Source organism: Bactrocera tryoni, unplaced genomic scaffold, assembly GCF_016617805.1.
Source record: "Bactrocera tryoni isolate S06 unplaced genomic scaffold, CSIRO_BtryS06_freeze2 scaffold_7, whole genome shotgun sequence".
Taxonomy (NCBI): domain Eukaryota; kingdom Metazoa; phylum Arthropoda; class Insecta; order Diptera; family Tephritidae; genus Bactrocera; species Bactrocera tryoni.
Window position 1 is genome coordinate 8511618 of NW_024396366.1, and position 15987 is coordinate 8527604.

The window sequence follows — 15987 nt, forward strand, 5'->3', positions numbered from 1 at the left end:
TATTTGTTCTTGCACCTGATAATAAAACGAAAAATGTCGTTTATCATAAGGTGTTTCACTAAAAAGTGGAAATCATGTACTAAAATATTTGACCTATAAAGAATTCTTTAAATTGATTGCATCTTTAATTTACCTACATTAATAATCCAAATAAAAAATTGGCCTTGATAAAATTAAAGGAAGTGAAGCGATAAAGGTGGAAGTGGACAAAACTTAAAATGAATTGAAGATCATTTGAGAATAAGCATTTAATTGGATTGAAGTTGACATCGTCGAACTTTGTCGAAGTGAAGACATTTTTAAAATACCAAGTACAACCACGTTAATACATTTGGAATGCTTCATTGAAGGAGTTTCGACAACGGTCAAGGTCAATCTTTTAAAGTTTGTACTTTAAATCTGGAATATCTATTTTTCGCGTTATATGTGGCGTGTTCGAGAGACTGAAGTACATCTGCGTTCTTTGTTTTTGTGTGACAAGGTACTTGACTGAAGAGTACGACATATGCAATAGAATACAATAGCAATTAAGAATCATTAAAGTACTTGTATAATTTAATTTTTATTTCCTAAAAAAAGGAGTTAAGAAAATCCAAAACGTGCTTATATATTTCATCTAAGGCAAAACAGAGTTCGCCGGGTCCTCTAGTTGTTAATAAATTATATTTTCTCTGGGTCATATTTCCCTCACTGGCGACCGTTGTTTGTATAAATTGAGCGCAAAAAGTCACGGTAGAACGTAATGCTGTTGCAAGTGTGCAAGAAATTCACGAGGAACGTGATACTCTGACAATTTTGCAACACTGCTGTTGTAATTGACTTCTTAATAGCATTCAAGATTATTCTAAACCAAAATTTCAAATAGCTAATAAAACAAATGACTTATGAGAGGCGGCCACGTCCGTGTATTTTAGAAACGTCCGTGCAATGGATTAAATCGTCGCTACTTGAATGTATTGGAGTTTGTTATTGTTACGATTCTGCTAAACATGAACATGAAGATATCTACTGGTCTCCGCTTTTGTTATCTGCTGTAACTCTTTCATCCAGTACAATAACAGCAGTGACTTTGCTTATCATTGTAATGATCAAACAATAGCAGGGAGCCTCTTTATGTTTCCTATTCAAAATAAACCGAGGTCGTATGCCAAGGGTTAAAGAACACAGTAAAATCGAACCATCCGTGCAGTCATTTGCTTGGAGCGCATGGACTTTACAGACTTCAGTCATGCACTGAGCGCCGTTCACAGTGGACCACCTTCACCGACCATCTTCCAGTGAATAGCGTACATGGATCAAACTTCCAGACATTGCAGATGGAGAAGTCGAGATCGGGGATGTTCGAGCAAGCAAATAACCTCATCAATATTGCGCTAGGGCTTTTTCTGTAATGCAGTAAAAAGTGGCAACACTGCGCGAATTTCAGTGCAGAAATTTATAAATAGCGAATAGTTTCACAGTCAAACGAATTATTCCAAAAATTATCACTTAAGTATACTTAACGCAATCTTATTATATCATATCCTATAAATAAAACAATAATATTAAAATTTTATATAAATAATTTACAATAACATTTAGATCTGTTCAGGTCTGATATAACAATCGCTAGGGGTGGTATGATAAACAGTATAACCTGGCGACCTACGCTAACTCTGGCATCAAACCACCATAATAATATCGATTGATCTGTTTACATGTGCACTTACGTTAACTTTAAGAAAGCTTTGACAGTTGATCGAGTTCAGGAGGTTTTGACGTTTAGCAATTGGAAAAGAGGGACGACCAGATTAAAATCCCGCCAAATTAATATTCGAATGGAGACATTTTTAATTTTTTGTCTCCATTTGTAACGGCCATTAGTTCGAAGAATAGCGAAAGCGAAACAGCACGTAATTTGGAAGATGTGAGTATATTTTAACTTTTATTAAATAAATTTGCATTTATTTAATACTTTTTTATTTTATTTTACAGATAAAATGCCGAAAACAACCAGCAGTTGGAGGAAATGTATTGTTGGCTGCAACGAGGGAGGAAGAACTTTTAGTTTTCCAAACAGTGGAACGGATCTCGAACGGTGAGTAAAAAACATTAAATAGTGCAAAAAGTGTTTGTGAATTTGTGAAAAATTTCGGTGAAATAAGTGTTTCGATTGTGCAATGAAAATAGTAATTTTGGATTGGATTGAATTTCCGTGTGTTTTTAAAAGTGATGTGCTGAACAAGTAGAGCGCGACAGACTGCAAGCGACATCTGTCAAATATTAAAATACACACGTTCTTATGGACACAGTTATGTAGTCGTGCAGCTGCCTCAATAACTATGTCTTTAAGAACGTGTGTATTTTAATATTTGACAAATGTCGCTTGCAGTCTGTCGCGCTCTACGTATTAAGTGCTTAATTGTCAATTTGTTTCCATTGCCGTTAATTAACTAAATACATTATTTTAAAGTAACGATTTATCTTTGAATATTTATGATATTTATAAAAAAAAATCGTACTTTAAAATATTACTTAAATATGCACTTTTTGCACTATTATTATTATTATTATACATATTTTATGATTATATATAACATTTCGTATTTTCTTTTAATAGGCGTAAATGTTGGCTCAAACGTTTAGGTGTTTTTGAAGATCAAAATGAAAAAACATCTAAACATATTTTTGCGTGTGAGCGGGATTTTTCTGAAGAAATGCGTAACGCAAAAAAATTGCGTCCGAGAGCTGTTCCGGATATAAATTTAATTATTGAGCCAATGTTTAACGCCCCAAATTCTTTTTTTGAAAATCCAATTGAAATGGGCGTTGAAGATTTTTTTCCCCAAATGGAAGGACCTGCCTCAAATGTAAACGGTGCATCGAGGCAGCTGCTTCCGCTTTTAGAAAGGGAAGACCGCGATAATATTTTACAGCCTCTGCCACTTCTTGAGGAGGAACTACTAAATAGTAATGAAAAAGCCGCACAAACAGGTAGGGGTCTGACAGCAGGGACAGATAGAACAAAAAAATTGAGGGAAGAGAACAGGATTTTAAAAATAAAATTAGATGAAAAAGAACAGGAGAATAGGAGTTTAAAAGCTCAGTTGGTCCAAATGGCAACTGAATTAGAAAGATGTAGGGAAATGTTAAGAAGTAGTTCATTTAGGGAAAAGTCAGATCCTCTTGAGATAGTTTGCAGCAAAGTTCCTCCTCAGTTAGGTGCTTGTATTAGGAGTAGTTTTCTTAATAGTAATCGCCAAAGTCAAGGTCGGCGATATGATAGTTTTCTTAAAACTTTAGCTTTGGGTGTATTTTTTTTGTCGCCAATCGCTTACCGTTACCTAAAGCACCAACTTAGTTTTCCCTCGGAAATTACGTTACATAATTTTGTCGCAGATTGGCCTCGTTTCCCAGGTTGCACCCAAAGCAGCATAAAGTCTTTACAAATTAGGAGTAAGGGATTTTCTTTCGAACAAAAGTTCATATCAATTTCTTGTGATGAATTGTCACTGAAATGTCATTTGCAGTATGATAGAAAATTTGATAGGGTGATAGGTCTTGAAGATTATGGCGATGAAAATCGCACATCTAGAATAGCCACAACTGCAATGACCATAATGGTGCAAGGTATAGGTGGGGAACCTTGGTCCCACCCGTTAGCTTATTTCTTTATTAGAGGCTCATGTAAAGGGGATGTCCTCAAGAAATATGTTCTTGAAGCCATTACCCAACTTCAAAATATAGAGCTAGTTCCTTGCCATTTTGTTTGTGACCAGGGTACCAATTTTCAAAATTTAGCCAATTTGTTAGGTGTTTCAATGTCACGGCCTTTTTTCAACGTTAATGGTAAGGAAATATGTTTTTTTTACGATAGCCCCCATTTATTAAAATGTAGTCGAAACTGCTTACAAAATATGAAAAATAAAGTTGATTATAAAAATAGTCGCGTATGTTGGTCAGATATAGTCCATTTTTATAAACACGACTCTAAGTCGAGTTATCGGTGTGCGCATAAATTAACCGATGCTCATATTTACCCCAATACCTTTCAAAAAATAAAAGTTAAATTCGCGTCTCAAGTGTTAAGTAATACGGTCGCTTCGGGTATGCTTTCCCTTTACAGCTCGGGAGCCTTAAGCTCAAATAGTATGAGCTTTATTAATACCGCGGATTTCGTTTCTTTTTTCAATAAATTATTCGATATTTTTAATAGTAGTTTCACTGAGGCCATTGTACCCACTAAAAAAGTTTTTATAAGTTCCCCAGAGCAAAATCAGTTTTTAGATGAGGCAGAAAAAGTTTTAAAAACAATTCGGGTCGTAGATGAGTTAGGAAACAACACAACAAATAATTTCAATTTTATTAAGTGGTGGTTAATGAATATTAATAGTTTAAGACGATTGTGGCGATTGCTGTCACACTCAGGATTTCCTTACCTAAAGACAAGACGACTATGTCAGGACAGCTTAGAGCATTTTTTTGGTCAGATTAGAAGTAGGGGAGGTACTAGAGTTACACCTTTCATGTTCTCTAGTTTGCTCTAGTCTGCCTTTAGAACCCGAAGCCACAGTTATTTCAGAACATAGCCATAATGTTCTTCTTAATGTGTGCACAGATTCCATTTTAAGTGACCTTTCTTGGCAGGATTTCCAGGGTTTACCACGGCCCGAACACTCCTTTGTTAGATCCATTACTTTAGATAGTAGTTTAGAAATTAACTTTTTAAAGGAAAATGCTTTTAATTATTTTTGCGGCTACCTTTATTTGAAAATTTTTAAAATGCACACATGCCTCCTGCCATTACCTTATTTAGGAGATGAAATTCCTTCTGATGAATTCATCTTTATACACCAAAATCAGATCGAAAAATGCAACTTAGTGAAGCCGCCTCAAGAATTTGTTGCATTTATTAATAATTTAGAAATAAAATTTGTTGAGGAATTTGACAGAAATTGTCATAAAATAGGATTAGGAGAAATTCTTTTTACTAAATTAAAAGATATTAGGCCCTTCTTGTGTTGTGAAGACTGTGACCCAAAGATAGTTATTGCTCTATTTATTATAATAAGAATTTATTTTGTGACTAAATTTTTAAATAAAGATTTATCTCTACCCAATTTTAAGAATAAAATTTTGTGTGTTTCTCATTTGTAGTTTTTATCTTTTTTTTCTAGTGGTTGCAATGAGCTAAATATTTTATACTAAAATAATACTTTTTAAGCAGATTCGCATTAAGAGGCTCTAAAGTTAGAACGATAAAGAATAGAAAGTTTTTAATTACAAATTAGAATTTGGGGTTTAAATATTGGCGTTTGTATGTATAGTACGTTTATTTTTATAGTTTTAAGTATTATACTCGTATAGTATTATTATGTGAAATGAAGTGATATTGTTTTTGTTACTTTTTTTTTATACTATTATACTCGTATATGAATTGTTATCGTTATGTTTTTTTTTCATTTTTTTTAAGTAAATAAATTTTTAATGGGTAATATAGGCCTACTGGGGAACCGAGCACCCAAAAATAACTTCGGGAACGCGCCATTTTGCATACCTCATAGGTGGTGTGGAAAATGCGAATTGGGTGTTTTATTTAAAATGCCCAAAAAATTGCTTTTTTTCTGATCTGGCCATATTGGAAAATGTTATAAAAAACGCTTATTTTGAGGCGCTCTCACACTGGAATAAGTTTAACATCCCCTTATTCCTGCTAAGTGGGTCGACGTACACAAAAAGCTCTGTCATGCAGTTGTAAGTTTTAAGCCGCCAAGGAAATTTAATGACTAAGTCCAGTGTCACAGCTGCCGAAAAGCCTACTGCTAATTATTTCGAGTATAGTTGATACCATGGAGAATTTTAAATACTGCCATACAGTTTTCCTTGATGCCCGTCAAACATGTGATAAGGTCTGGCATATAGACCTTCCCATGTCTTATTACCTGGTGCTAAAGTCATACTTGCATAACCGGATGTTCTATGTCAGTTGTCGTGATGCTTGATGTCACCAAATTTAGTAATTGTCATTTGGGAAAATTTTAGATAGCATCCCCAGAATTGGGGAATAAATGGGTATGGGCAGATAGAGAATGTCCTCCAGATTAAGAATGTGATATATGCATGCAGGAGACTTATAGTTTCGAAATATTCGCATTTCAAGTCCAAAAAATCTCAAATGAAAGTATGTAATTTCTCTATGTATTATTCATTTTACACTTTTTCACGAAATAGTTTTTATAAATTTTTTTTTAATAAATAATGCACAAGTAAGTCTAAACCGTAATTAAAGTTTTCTTAAATTTGACTTATTTACAGAAATACAAAACGATTGCATGCAAACAAATAACAATTATTGCCATACCCGTGTACTGCAAGCGGATTAAAATAAATTAAATGGAAAAGATGAAATTGCAATTATAGGAAAAAAATAGTTAAGGAAAAGTAATTGTCATCCTCCGTGACATTAATAGTCGATCCAACATCGAGGTCGAACTACTTTTAGCTTTTTAACCCTTTTCTTTCCAACAGTGGGGTGTTCAGAGTTCTTTCGCGTCGTACTATTTTCTGCGGTAAATTTTCTTGTGGGTCTAGTAGGTATTTCTGAAGAAATCTGGTATTAATTTTTAATACATTTTTTTTCAATAAAATGCGAATATGGCAATGCTGGTTTTGCGAAGAAACATGAAATCAACAATTCTTTCTTGAAGGAAATGCAAAGTAATCATTAAATTCATCCTACAATTACAAATCATTAATATAGTTTTTTTTTAAATTTTGTATAAAACTTACCAATCTTCATCCATATTCCTTAAATCGTAATGAAAATATTTACATATATACTTACACACATAAGTTTATTTTCTGTTGTTTATTTTCTATTGCGCTTCTAATATGGATCATTCACAATTCGTAACCACCTGTCAGAAATACTTGACTACAGCTCAAGAAATAAAGAATTTTTTTTTCTTAAGCAATTACTTAAAACGGACCTTAATTAGTAAATTATAAAAACTATGATTAAATAAATGAGTAAAATCTATTTAGTGATGTCACTTCGAAACATTGCACAATGTTTTTTTAATTAACTGATACTTGTGTGATTGAACAATTAGTTTAACTACACGAATACGCTTTATTGGACGTATTGATATTAAAATAATAAAAACAATTCATTTAGCCATATTTTATTTGACCAACACAAGCTAATAGCTAAATCGTTGACAAATAAAACGCTCTTAGCTTTATTCATATTTTCGCTTGAAAATGAATTATGTTGGCAATGCGGACAAGAACAATCAGCTGATATTCAATTTAGTTTGAAATTTCAAATTTGAACGGAATGGAATATTAATATACTAAACAATAATACATATTATTCATTTGAGGTCTAGAATACAAAAAACTCAAAACAAATGTTCATATTTGTCTTATTTTTTACTTAATACTCATCCAAAAAATCTGTAATTATGGTTTGTTTACACTTTCACCTGTCAAAATGAGGTTTCTCGCTATTGCCAACTACTTTTTGTTGAAAAAAACCTAGCTATTGTAAATGAAAAAAAAAACAACAACATGAACTGGTAATGCCACTAATTCAATATACAAGCTATGATAGCTTATGATAAGCCAACATAATTATGTTGGCTAAGTCTTCCATGCAAAATAAGCTAATAGTTTAATTTGCTGGTCAAATAAAACACGCCTATTATTGTTCATATGCTGCACTTGTATTCACATAGTGGAGGCCATTTTCTCGATATACTTATTTAGTTTTTAGTAATGATATTTAAATAATAATCTTTAAAATCAAATATTGTGAGGAATAAAAACAAGGTAATGCACTTGTATATGTATGTATTTAGTGATCATTATTATAAACTTGATACTTAAGCGATAAAAAAAATTCATATCAAACAATTCAGGTCCGTTTTAAGTCTGATTAGCAGCCATCTGCAAGTTAAGTTTAGGTTAACTTAACCAAGATTCCTTCTTTCGCTAATACCATGTTCAGACCGACACTTAATCACACGATTTCGGCTGTTGAATGGATTATCCCACTAATCTTAAAAATTTATCAAGATTTCGCCATACAAAAATGACAGTTCCAAATCACTTCATTGAAATGATTTGAAACTGATCCACGCTAAATCTCTCTGTGCGACTCTGATTTTGCGCAATCTACTTGTCAGCACTGGAAATTTTTACATTATCACAGCTGATGCTGAATGCTGAATGTAAACAAACAAGACAAAGAAGACAAAAAAATAAAACTAAAAATTGCCGTTAATTACAAATCAAATTACAAAGTAAAAAAAATATGGAAAAATCTCAAAAAAGAAACGAGTTATGTGGAGGAGGCTGCCGAGGCCGACTTAATCGAGGTGTGGCAACAAAAATGCCAGAGCTGCGATCAACGCGGAAAAATAACCACATATACGAGGAAATGTCCTGTACGATGCTTTTGGCTGGACACGAATATACGTCCACTGAAATTAAAATTAAATTGCACAATTTTACCAACAAATACAGGTAAGTAATATATTATGAGGTCAATATATAAATTAAATATTTTTTTTATTTTTAGACAAGAAAAGCAGAAAATTGGCCCATCGGGTGGCTCCCCTAGTCGGTGGAAATATTATGAGGCGGTCCACCAAGCAGTAGGTGCTTTCAAAAGTTTTTGTTCCGCCGAACTTGTAGAGGATAGCATTGTGGGTAAGTTTTAAGCGCATTGGAGTAGATTCCAATATTCATAATAAAATGAAAAACGGTTATGGAATGTTTCCTTACACTTTTATTTGTTTCTTCTATTTTCAGTTGACATGGAACCAATTTACATTGAGGACGATACAGAAGGAGAGCCGCCGCTCCCAAGCCCAAGCGATGGACCTTCTACGTCGCGTGGTTGCGCTCGGCCATCGTCAAGCGATGCTGCAAGAAAGAAAAAATCAACAATAACAATAATGGAGGAAATGAAGGATGACTTAATAAAGGCGACTGAGGCGATGAAGGAAGCCGGTGAAAAGCGTCTTTCTCTCCTACAAACATACATAAACGATTCAAAAGAAGTGAAGGATGCTTTCATTGACTTCCTTCGTCGCCAAAAATAGATTTAAAAAAATTTTTTAAGTATTAGTTTTAAGATATATGTACATATATGAATGAATACGAAAATGGTAAATGAATTTAAATATATGAATGAATATGAAAATATATATGTAAATAAAAATAAATGAATACGAAAATGGAAAATGAATATAAATATGTGAATGAATACGAAAATATATATGGAACATATATAAAATACATAAATATCTGTTTTTTTGTACTGGAATTGCATTATGAGAAATGTAAGTATAGATCGGGTGAGATTTAATAATATTTCAAAGTTGAATGTAATAACGCACCGAAATACGAAACGAATGCTTGTCTTATTTCCTCTGCTCTTGGGTTAACATTTCCAACAAATGTTAGAGACGTCTTCTGGCAACTGCCGAGATTCGTTTTCGATTTGTTGTGCTGCAATCCACTTTTCGTTAATTTCATCATTTTCCTCATTTAAAAAGTTGTGCAAAACGCAGCACGCTTTTATGACGATTTTCGTGTTGGCCATGTGGTTATCCAAGCCTTTTCCAACCCGTCTAAACCTTCCCTTTAAATGACCGAAAGCATTCTCCACCACTCTTCGGCATTTCGAGAGTACATAGTTGAATTTTTTTTTATCCAAAGGTTGGTTTACACAAAATGGGTACGGTTTCATCAAATGTTCATCAAATTTGAACGCAGAGTCGCCCAACAAAACGACTGGAACATTAACTGACGATATTTGTCTACTCATGTCTTTAAATATAGTAGATTGCGCCAACTCGCTTTTTAAAGATGATCTCTCAAATATTAAAGAGTCATTTCAATGGCCTGGACTACCAACGTTGATGTACATATATTTAGCGACATCTATAACATTAAAGAAATACATTAGGTGTTTAAACGAGCTTCATGAAAAAAAATTACCTTGCATCTACTAAAACCAAAAGAACTGCCAGCCTTTGTAATTGTAGTAGTCAACAGCATCTTCTGCAGCTGGACGAACTTCTATATGACAACCATCTAAAACTTAAAAATATATAAAAACTCAAATGTAAAAAATTTAACTTATACCTATAGCTCCTAACACTTGAGGGAAACCCAATGACTCAAAACCATTTAAATATTCGCGCAATTGAATTTCGTTCATTGGGAATTTCTTCAAATACAAAGGCCACAAACAACGCCAGACTTCATGACAGAAATCAATTAGAATGGAGCAGACAGTGCTTTTACCAATTCCGAACATATTTCCAATTGTTCGATATTCTGCAGAAGAGCCAAGAGCATATAAAGCAATAGCAATGCGTTTCTCTAATGGAATTGCTTTGCGGTAGTTGGTATTTTCCTTCTCCAAACCTTTCAACATAATGCACAATTTAAGAATACCACTTCATTCGGAAGTTGTTTCTAAAAAACGCATCCGAATTCACCTGGCAGTCGACTTCCCAAAACATTTGGCCACGAGTCTAAACTATATACACATTATAAACGAAGTGATAATACCAATATTTATATATGTACTTGCCTTTATCCAAATAGACCTTGTTGACTTCGCTCCATATATACTACACATTTTTAGTGCTAAGTGTTCATACAGCAAACGTTTCCTTGCTAACCGGTTAGAATCAAACAATTCCCAAATTATCTCCATTGAGCGGAGATAATTTAGAAAAAAGAACACAATTTTTATAATAAGGTACGCCATTTCAATGTTTTCCTTTAATAAATGCTTTGATGTTTATGGCTGAATGTCAAAAACATCTGATTTATAAATCACTAACGGCAGTAAGAACACTATTGGGTTATGAAATGCTTAAATGCAATCTAATATTTTAAATTTTCGGTCTGAACATGGTATAAAGAAACTCTTTTGCACCAGAACTTAACTGACAGATGGCTGCTAACCAGACATTAGCAAAGCGCCGATTAGAGATCGTTGCTTACGTTTATAAAATTTTAATTGAAAAGTCTGCATTTTTTATATACATAGTTCAATCTACGTGATAAAATGCGATTTCATATTCCCTAATTCACACAATTTGATGAATAAAAATATGCATGCAGTTCTTGTACGTACTTTAAAAATGCGAGAGCTACCGGAGGTTTTGGAGCACCATCTTCTTTTTCTTACTCCTCTCAATATCAGCACCATCGAAAAAGCCTTTTTACACAATAATATTAATATATTTTAGATAGTTGCCGCTGAATTGTGGGTTTTGAGATATTTACATTTAAAGTTCAAAAATTCAATTATTTTAAGAGCGTGATTCTCCGATTTATAATGAATTACACTTATATTTTTAACTTTTATATTCTCTAATACTTCACTAATTCGGTTCTACTAATTTGTTTTGAATTAAATAGTACAAAAATAATTTTAATTCCATATTTAAATTTCGTTGAAACCCAATTATTCATAAAATAATAAATTTTTTGCAGGCATAAAATTAGTGTTACCTCCTTTTTATATCGAATAAAATAAGTAAAAAAAGAAAGATTATACCGTCAATACAATAGTTAAATCTTTCAGAATTTTACTTACCTTGATAAATCAAGATGTTGGATCGGCCAGAGTTATGTTTTTGAAGTGCCGTGTTGGTCCCGCAAAATTCCGATTTCTTTGTTCTCCTGATTAAAATTTATACAGGGTTATAGTACCGCAAAAACTAAATAGTTTATGCACATTTTTCACTTAAAATTTATTTAATTAATCAGTAAACATTTAAACAAATTTACATTTTACACTTTTTGCAAGGTTTTTACTTAAGAAATCTATATTTTAATATAAAAATTCATTTATGTGCTAACAATTATGAGGAAATGGGGCGCTGCCATTTGATAAAAAGCAAGTGAGAACAATTTGCTGAAATTCCTATTTTTAGCTGAAATTCCTCTTGTTTTGTTTAGCAATCTTAGTTCTAATAAAAACAAGTGCCAATAAATCACAAGTATATTTCAAATTAAAATGAGTATAAACAATCTTTCCATGCATATGGATATTTTCTTATTTAAATATAATAAACAAATAAGTAATATTATATAAGAATATTACGTAATAAATTTTAAAGTATAGAGAAAGGAGTACCACGCGAAAGTGTTTCAGTCACACCGAGTATTTGCTCGACCAGGGTAATTTTTAAAGGCGCTAACGAAAGCAGCCAGCGCATAACGGAGTTACGCGAAAGTACTGCACTTTGAATGGGTATTGGCTCGACCAGGGTTTTTTTTTAGTGCGCGGCCGAAAGCCGCCAACGCAGAAAGGAGTACTACGTAAAAGTACTTCAGTCACTCGGGGTATTGGTTCGACCAGAGTTATTTTTAATAAAGATAATAATAATATTTTCCACTCTGAGATTTTATGATTTACGGTAAATAAAGCTGAGAATATAGCAACAAAATTACCATCTGAGCTTTCAAATATATTTAAAAATTTATTTTGATACCGAATAGTTTTATTTCATTTAAAATAAATAGCTCAGAATCAAAGCCAACGGGACCCACCGGTGGGTCAACATGTTAATAAAGAAAAAAGAATCACGCGAAAGTACAAGGAAAGATCTCGCTGTCGTTGAAAACTCCTTCATATTTGGTTTTGAAGATGTGGCAAAACTGGTTTTCCTAATAATTGTAAACATTCTAACATTTTCAGCCATGAGTGTGCTAAGTGATTTTTAAATTAATAAATTTAGTTAAAAAATAACAAAATAAAAGTGAAATGTGAACTTATTTCAATGTTTCAAGTGTATATTTCAATAAACAAAGTGAAAAGTGTGAAAACAATTTTGTTAAGCAATATTTTTTGATTTTTAGTCGGGAATATTTTAGAAAATATATGTGTTAGCAATATTATTTTTCCATATTCCTCCTCTGGAGAAACTCCCCTATCAGCATATACTCCATTTATATCGAAGTTGGTCCGACCTGTGTTATTTTTTTGAAACGCGGCCGAAGGCCGCCAATGCCGAAAATAATTCTATGCAAAAAACCAATAATGTGTTATTTATTTCCTAGCTTATAGGACTTTTGTAAAATATGTACACGAGGTAAACACTGATTATTTTTTAGAATGCAATCCTTTTGTTATTGTATAAACAAAAAGAATTGAACAAAAGTCAAATATTAAATAATTTAGTTTTGCACTATTCAATACACTTATTACTTAAACTCTGGAGAGACTGATGGACTAGTACATAAGGAGGCGCATTCCGAGGGAATATCTGTCAGAAGTGCAACATGCTTATCGTAAAGGCAAGTCAGTGCATACTGCCCTGCATACTATCGTGTGATGGCTTGAGGAAGCCATTAGGGTTAAGAATTTTGCTTGGGACCTTCCTTTATATCGAGGAAACTTTCAACAACGTCCTGTCGGAGGCAATCCTTACTGCTCTTGACAGTCATGAGGTAGAATCATACCTCAAACACCTCATTCTCAGCCTTCTGTGCAACAGAGTAATTGCAATTTTTTTAATATTATTTTGCATGTATCACAATTTTCTTGAGGATTCAATGTTAAAAAATTTATTGCGATCCTAAAATTTTTAAATCATAAACTACTCTAAATTCTACCTGTTGTTGTCCTGCATAATCAGCTAGTACTCTATCAATTGCCTCAGTAAACGGCGGTAATTTTTTGCATGATCTTTTACTTTTTATATTTATATATTGATTTTGAAAAATTAAAATATTTTTTATTAAGTTTTTTTTATCAATATCAAAACAACAAATCAATATGCTTTTTAAGTTGTACAAATATTGAACTTTAATCATTATGTAAACAGAGTTTTTTCTTGTAATCATTGTTTAAAAAATTAATTTTTCTTCCAATATTTATCATAAAACATTGTTTTTGTGTTAATAAATATTTGTAAAATATTTGTCACAACTGCAAGTTTCCTCATGTTTTTCGTAAACAAAAATTTGGTGCACTTTAATTTAATTCCACTTGTGATAATTTGCAAGAACCACTTACATACTATATTCTAATTCGAACATAACTCGAACATTAGAGTAGAGTTGTAGAGACTTGACAAGTTAAACAAATTGAATTAAATTTAAATACGTTTTTTATATAAATGTTTGAACATAATAAATTGAATTAAAATACGTTTATTTTATGTAAAAGTTTTAAATTAATAAATATAATTAATGAAAACTACAAATGGGGACTCAACCGAGATGTTAGCAGTAGCTGTTGCTATAGCTGCTTGTACAGTTGTTTTGTTCTTTCCCTTCGACTGCGCCAGTTACAGTTTATACTCTGATCCGGATCCATACGATTCTTTGCTTCGTTCGTACATATAAACACAAACACATACTTATATGTACATATGTATATATATTTACTGAAAGGCGATTTACATTTTATAACCCGACTTTAATTAAACACTGAGGCAAATAGGCACAAGTAATTGCTTTGGAGTCAAGAACATTGTAGAATCATACAAGTAACAAGAGAATCATATGGTCGTCAACAGCTGAAATCACCTGATCGAAATAGTTGATTTCTCGGCACAGAGATTTAAATAAAAGGACTTAAAAATAGTAAAGAGGTTGCAATATAGGCGCGTTACCGATATTTTTTGGGTGTTCAGTTCCCCAGAATGCCTATTTTGACCCATATAATATATACAATACTAAACAAAACTAGTTGTAATAATTTAAACAAAAATAAATATATTCTTCAAATATTTTTAATAAGATAGGAAAGATTTACCAATATTTTGATACAATAAATAAAATTGTAATCAAAACTATGTACATAGTTAAATTACATCTTTATGAATTTTAATAATCGAAATATATTTGAAAATTTAACAAAAACGTTCTTATAGTAATAAATTGGATAGCATAACACGGCAACACACTCTTGCCTTTTCTAAGGCATTGGGCCGTTTTAGTAGTAGAATATTTAGGAAACCCTAATAAAGTGCCTGGCCTTTTGCCCTGAGTCTCCCTCATTCTATGGCATTTTTAATGTAATTTCTGTCATTCTATAAGCTTTCGTCTGTGTATGTATGGGTGAAAATGATAGGATTTGTTACTTATAGGTTTATACAATGGTCAAGAATCTGACTGACTCTGTCATCATATCTGCAATTCAAGTCTGCTCCAATGTGTGGGTGTACTGCACATTTCAATAAACTCAAAATATGCCGAGTCTGCTGTTCTGGTCACGTACTGGGGGATCATGCGATATGGTGCACAACTGCATGCCGTCTGTTGATATAACCTGAGATGTAACCCGCGCGAGTTAAACAAGAGAAGCCGATGCTTAAATAAAACACAAAATATTTTTGATTACTCCACTTTGGTTCTACTGAACTGAGGCTCAAACATGAATAATACTACCATTTATAATATTAAGGTTGCTAAGTTTTTTATAGTATTATTTGTTTGTATAATTTATTTGATAATTCAGAACTTATTGGTGAATGATCGAAAAATAATCAAAGCTAACGACCCTTATGCAAGCAAATTGCGTAAGTGTCGTATTATAAACAATTTGAGTAAGTGGCGCTATAAAATAACAAGCAACAAAAACCAAAACTCTTGTCTGTGCTTAATCGGCACATTTTGTTTTTGATTGTTTATGCTTCAACTTTATTTTCGTGCATTGACCTTCTTAATTATGAAGATCAAGCCTAAGCTGTGGCTTTGGTATTTTTGGAGTTGCCGCCTTTGTCGCTGACATAACTCCTCCCTCCCTTGTAATTCACAAGCAGAACAAAAATACCTCAGTCTATCCCCCACAGCTAAATACTTGGGGGTGGAGATTGACACCAAATTGTCCTGGAAAATAAATATAGAAAAAAGAATAAACAAAGCATACATGGCTTACTATACTTGTAAGAGAAACGTCAACAAGAATTGGGGCCTCAAACCAAGTATAGTCATGTGGATGTATACGGCGGTCATAAGACC

At 32.6% G+C, this 15987-nt stretch overlaps 2 protein-coding genes across 2 annotated transcripts; one reads left to right on the forward strand and one right to left on the reverse strand.

The window, feature by feature from the left end:
- Positions 1-8376: 8376 nt before the first annotated feature.
- Positions 8377-9089, forward strand: LOC120781572. The gene is made up of 3 exons (XM_040113809.1): positions 8377-8508; positions 8564-8694; positions 8797-9089. The coding sequence occupies exons 1-3, from the start codon at positions 8423-8425 to the stop codon at positions 9087-9089; spliced, it is 510 nt and encodes a 169-aa protein (XP_039969743.1). The 5' UTR covers positions 8377-8422.
- A 911-nt stretch (positions 9090-10000) lies between these two features.
- On the reverse strand, positions 10001-10528 carry LOC120781573. Its single transcript, XM_040113810.1, has 2 exons — positions 10138-10528; positions 10001-10086 (listed from the first exon to the last, which is right to left on the reverse strand). The coding sequence occupies exons 1-2, from the start codon at positions 10430-10432 to the stop codon at positions 10001-10003; spliced, it is 381 nt and encodes a 126-aa protein (XP_039969744.1). The 5' UTR covers positions 10433-10528.
- Positions 10529-15987: the final 5459 nt, after the last annotated feature.

Coding starts and splice junctions, on each gene's coding strand:
- LOC120781572 (XM_040113809.1), top strand. CDS start 8,423: ATGTCCTGTACGATGCTTTTGGCTGGACACGAATATACGTCCACTGAA. Junction 8,509..8,563: donor AATTTTACCAACAAATACAG/GTAAGTAATATA, acceptor TTTTATTTTTAG/ACAAGAAAAGCAGAAAATTG. Junction 8,695..8,796: donor TGTAGAGGATAGCATTGTGG/GTAAGTTTTAAG, acceptor TTCTATTTTCAG/TTGACATGGAACCAATTTAC.
- LOC120781573 (XM_040113810.1), bottom strand. CDS start 10,432: ATGTTGAAAGGTTTGGAGAAGGAAAATACCAACTACCGCAAAGCAATT. Junction 10,087..10,137: donor TCAAGTGTTAGGAGCTATAG/GTATAAGTTAAA, acceptor TTTAAGTTTTAG/ATGGTTGTCATATAGAAGTT.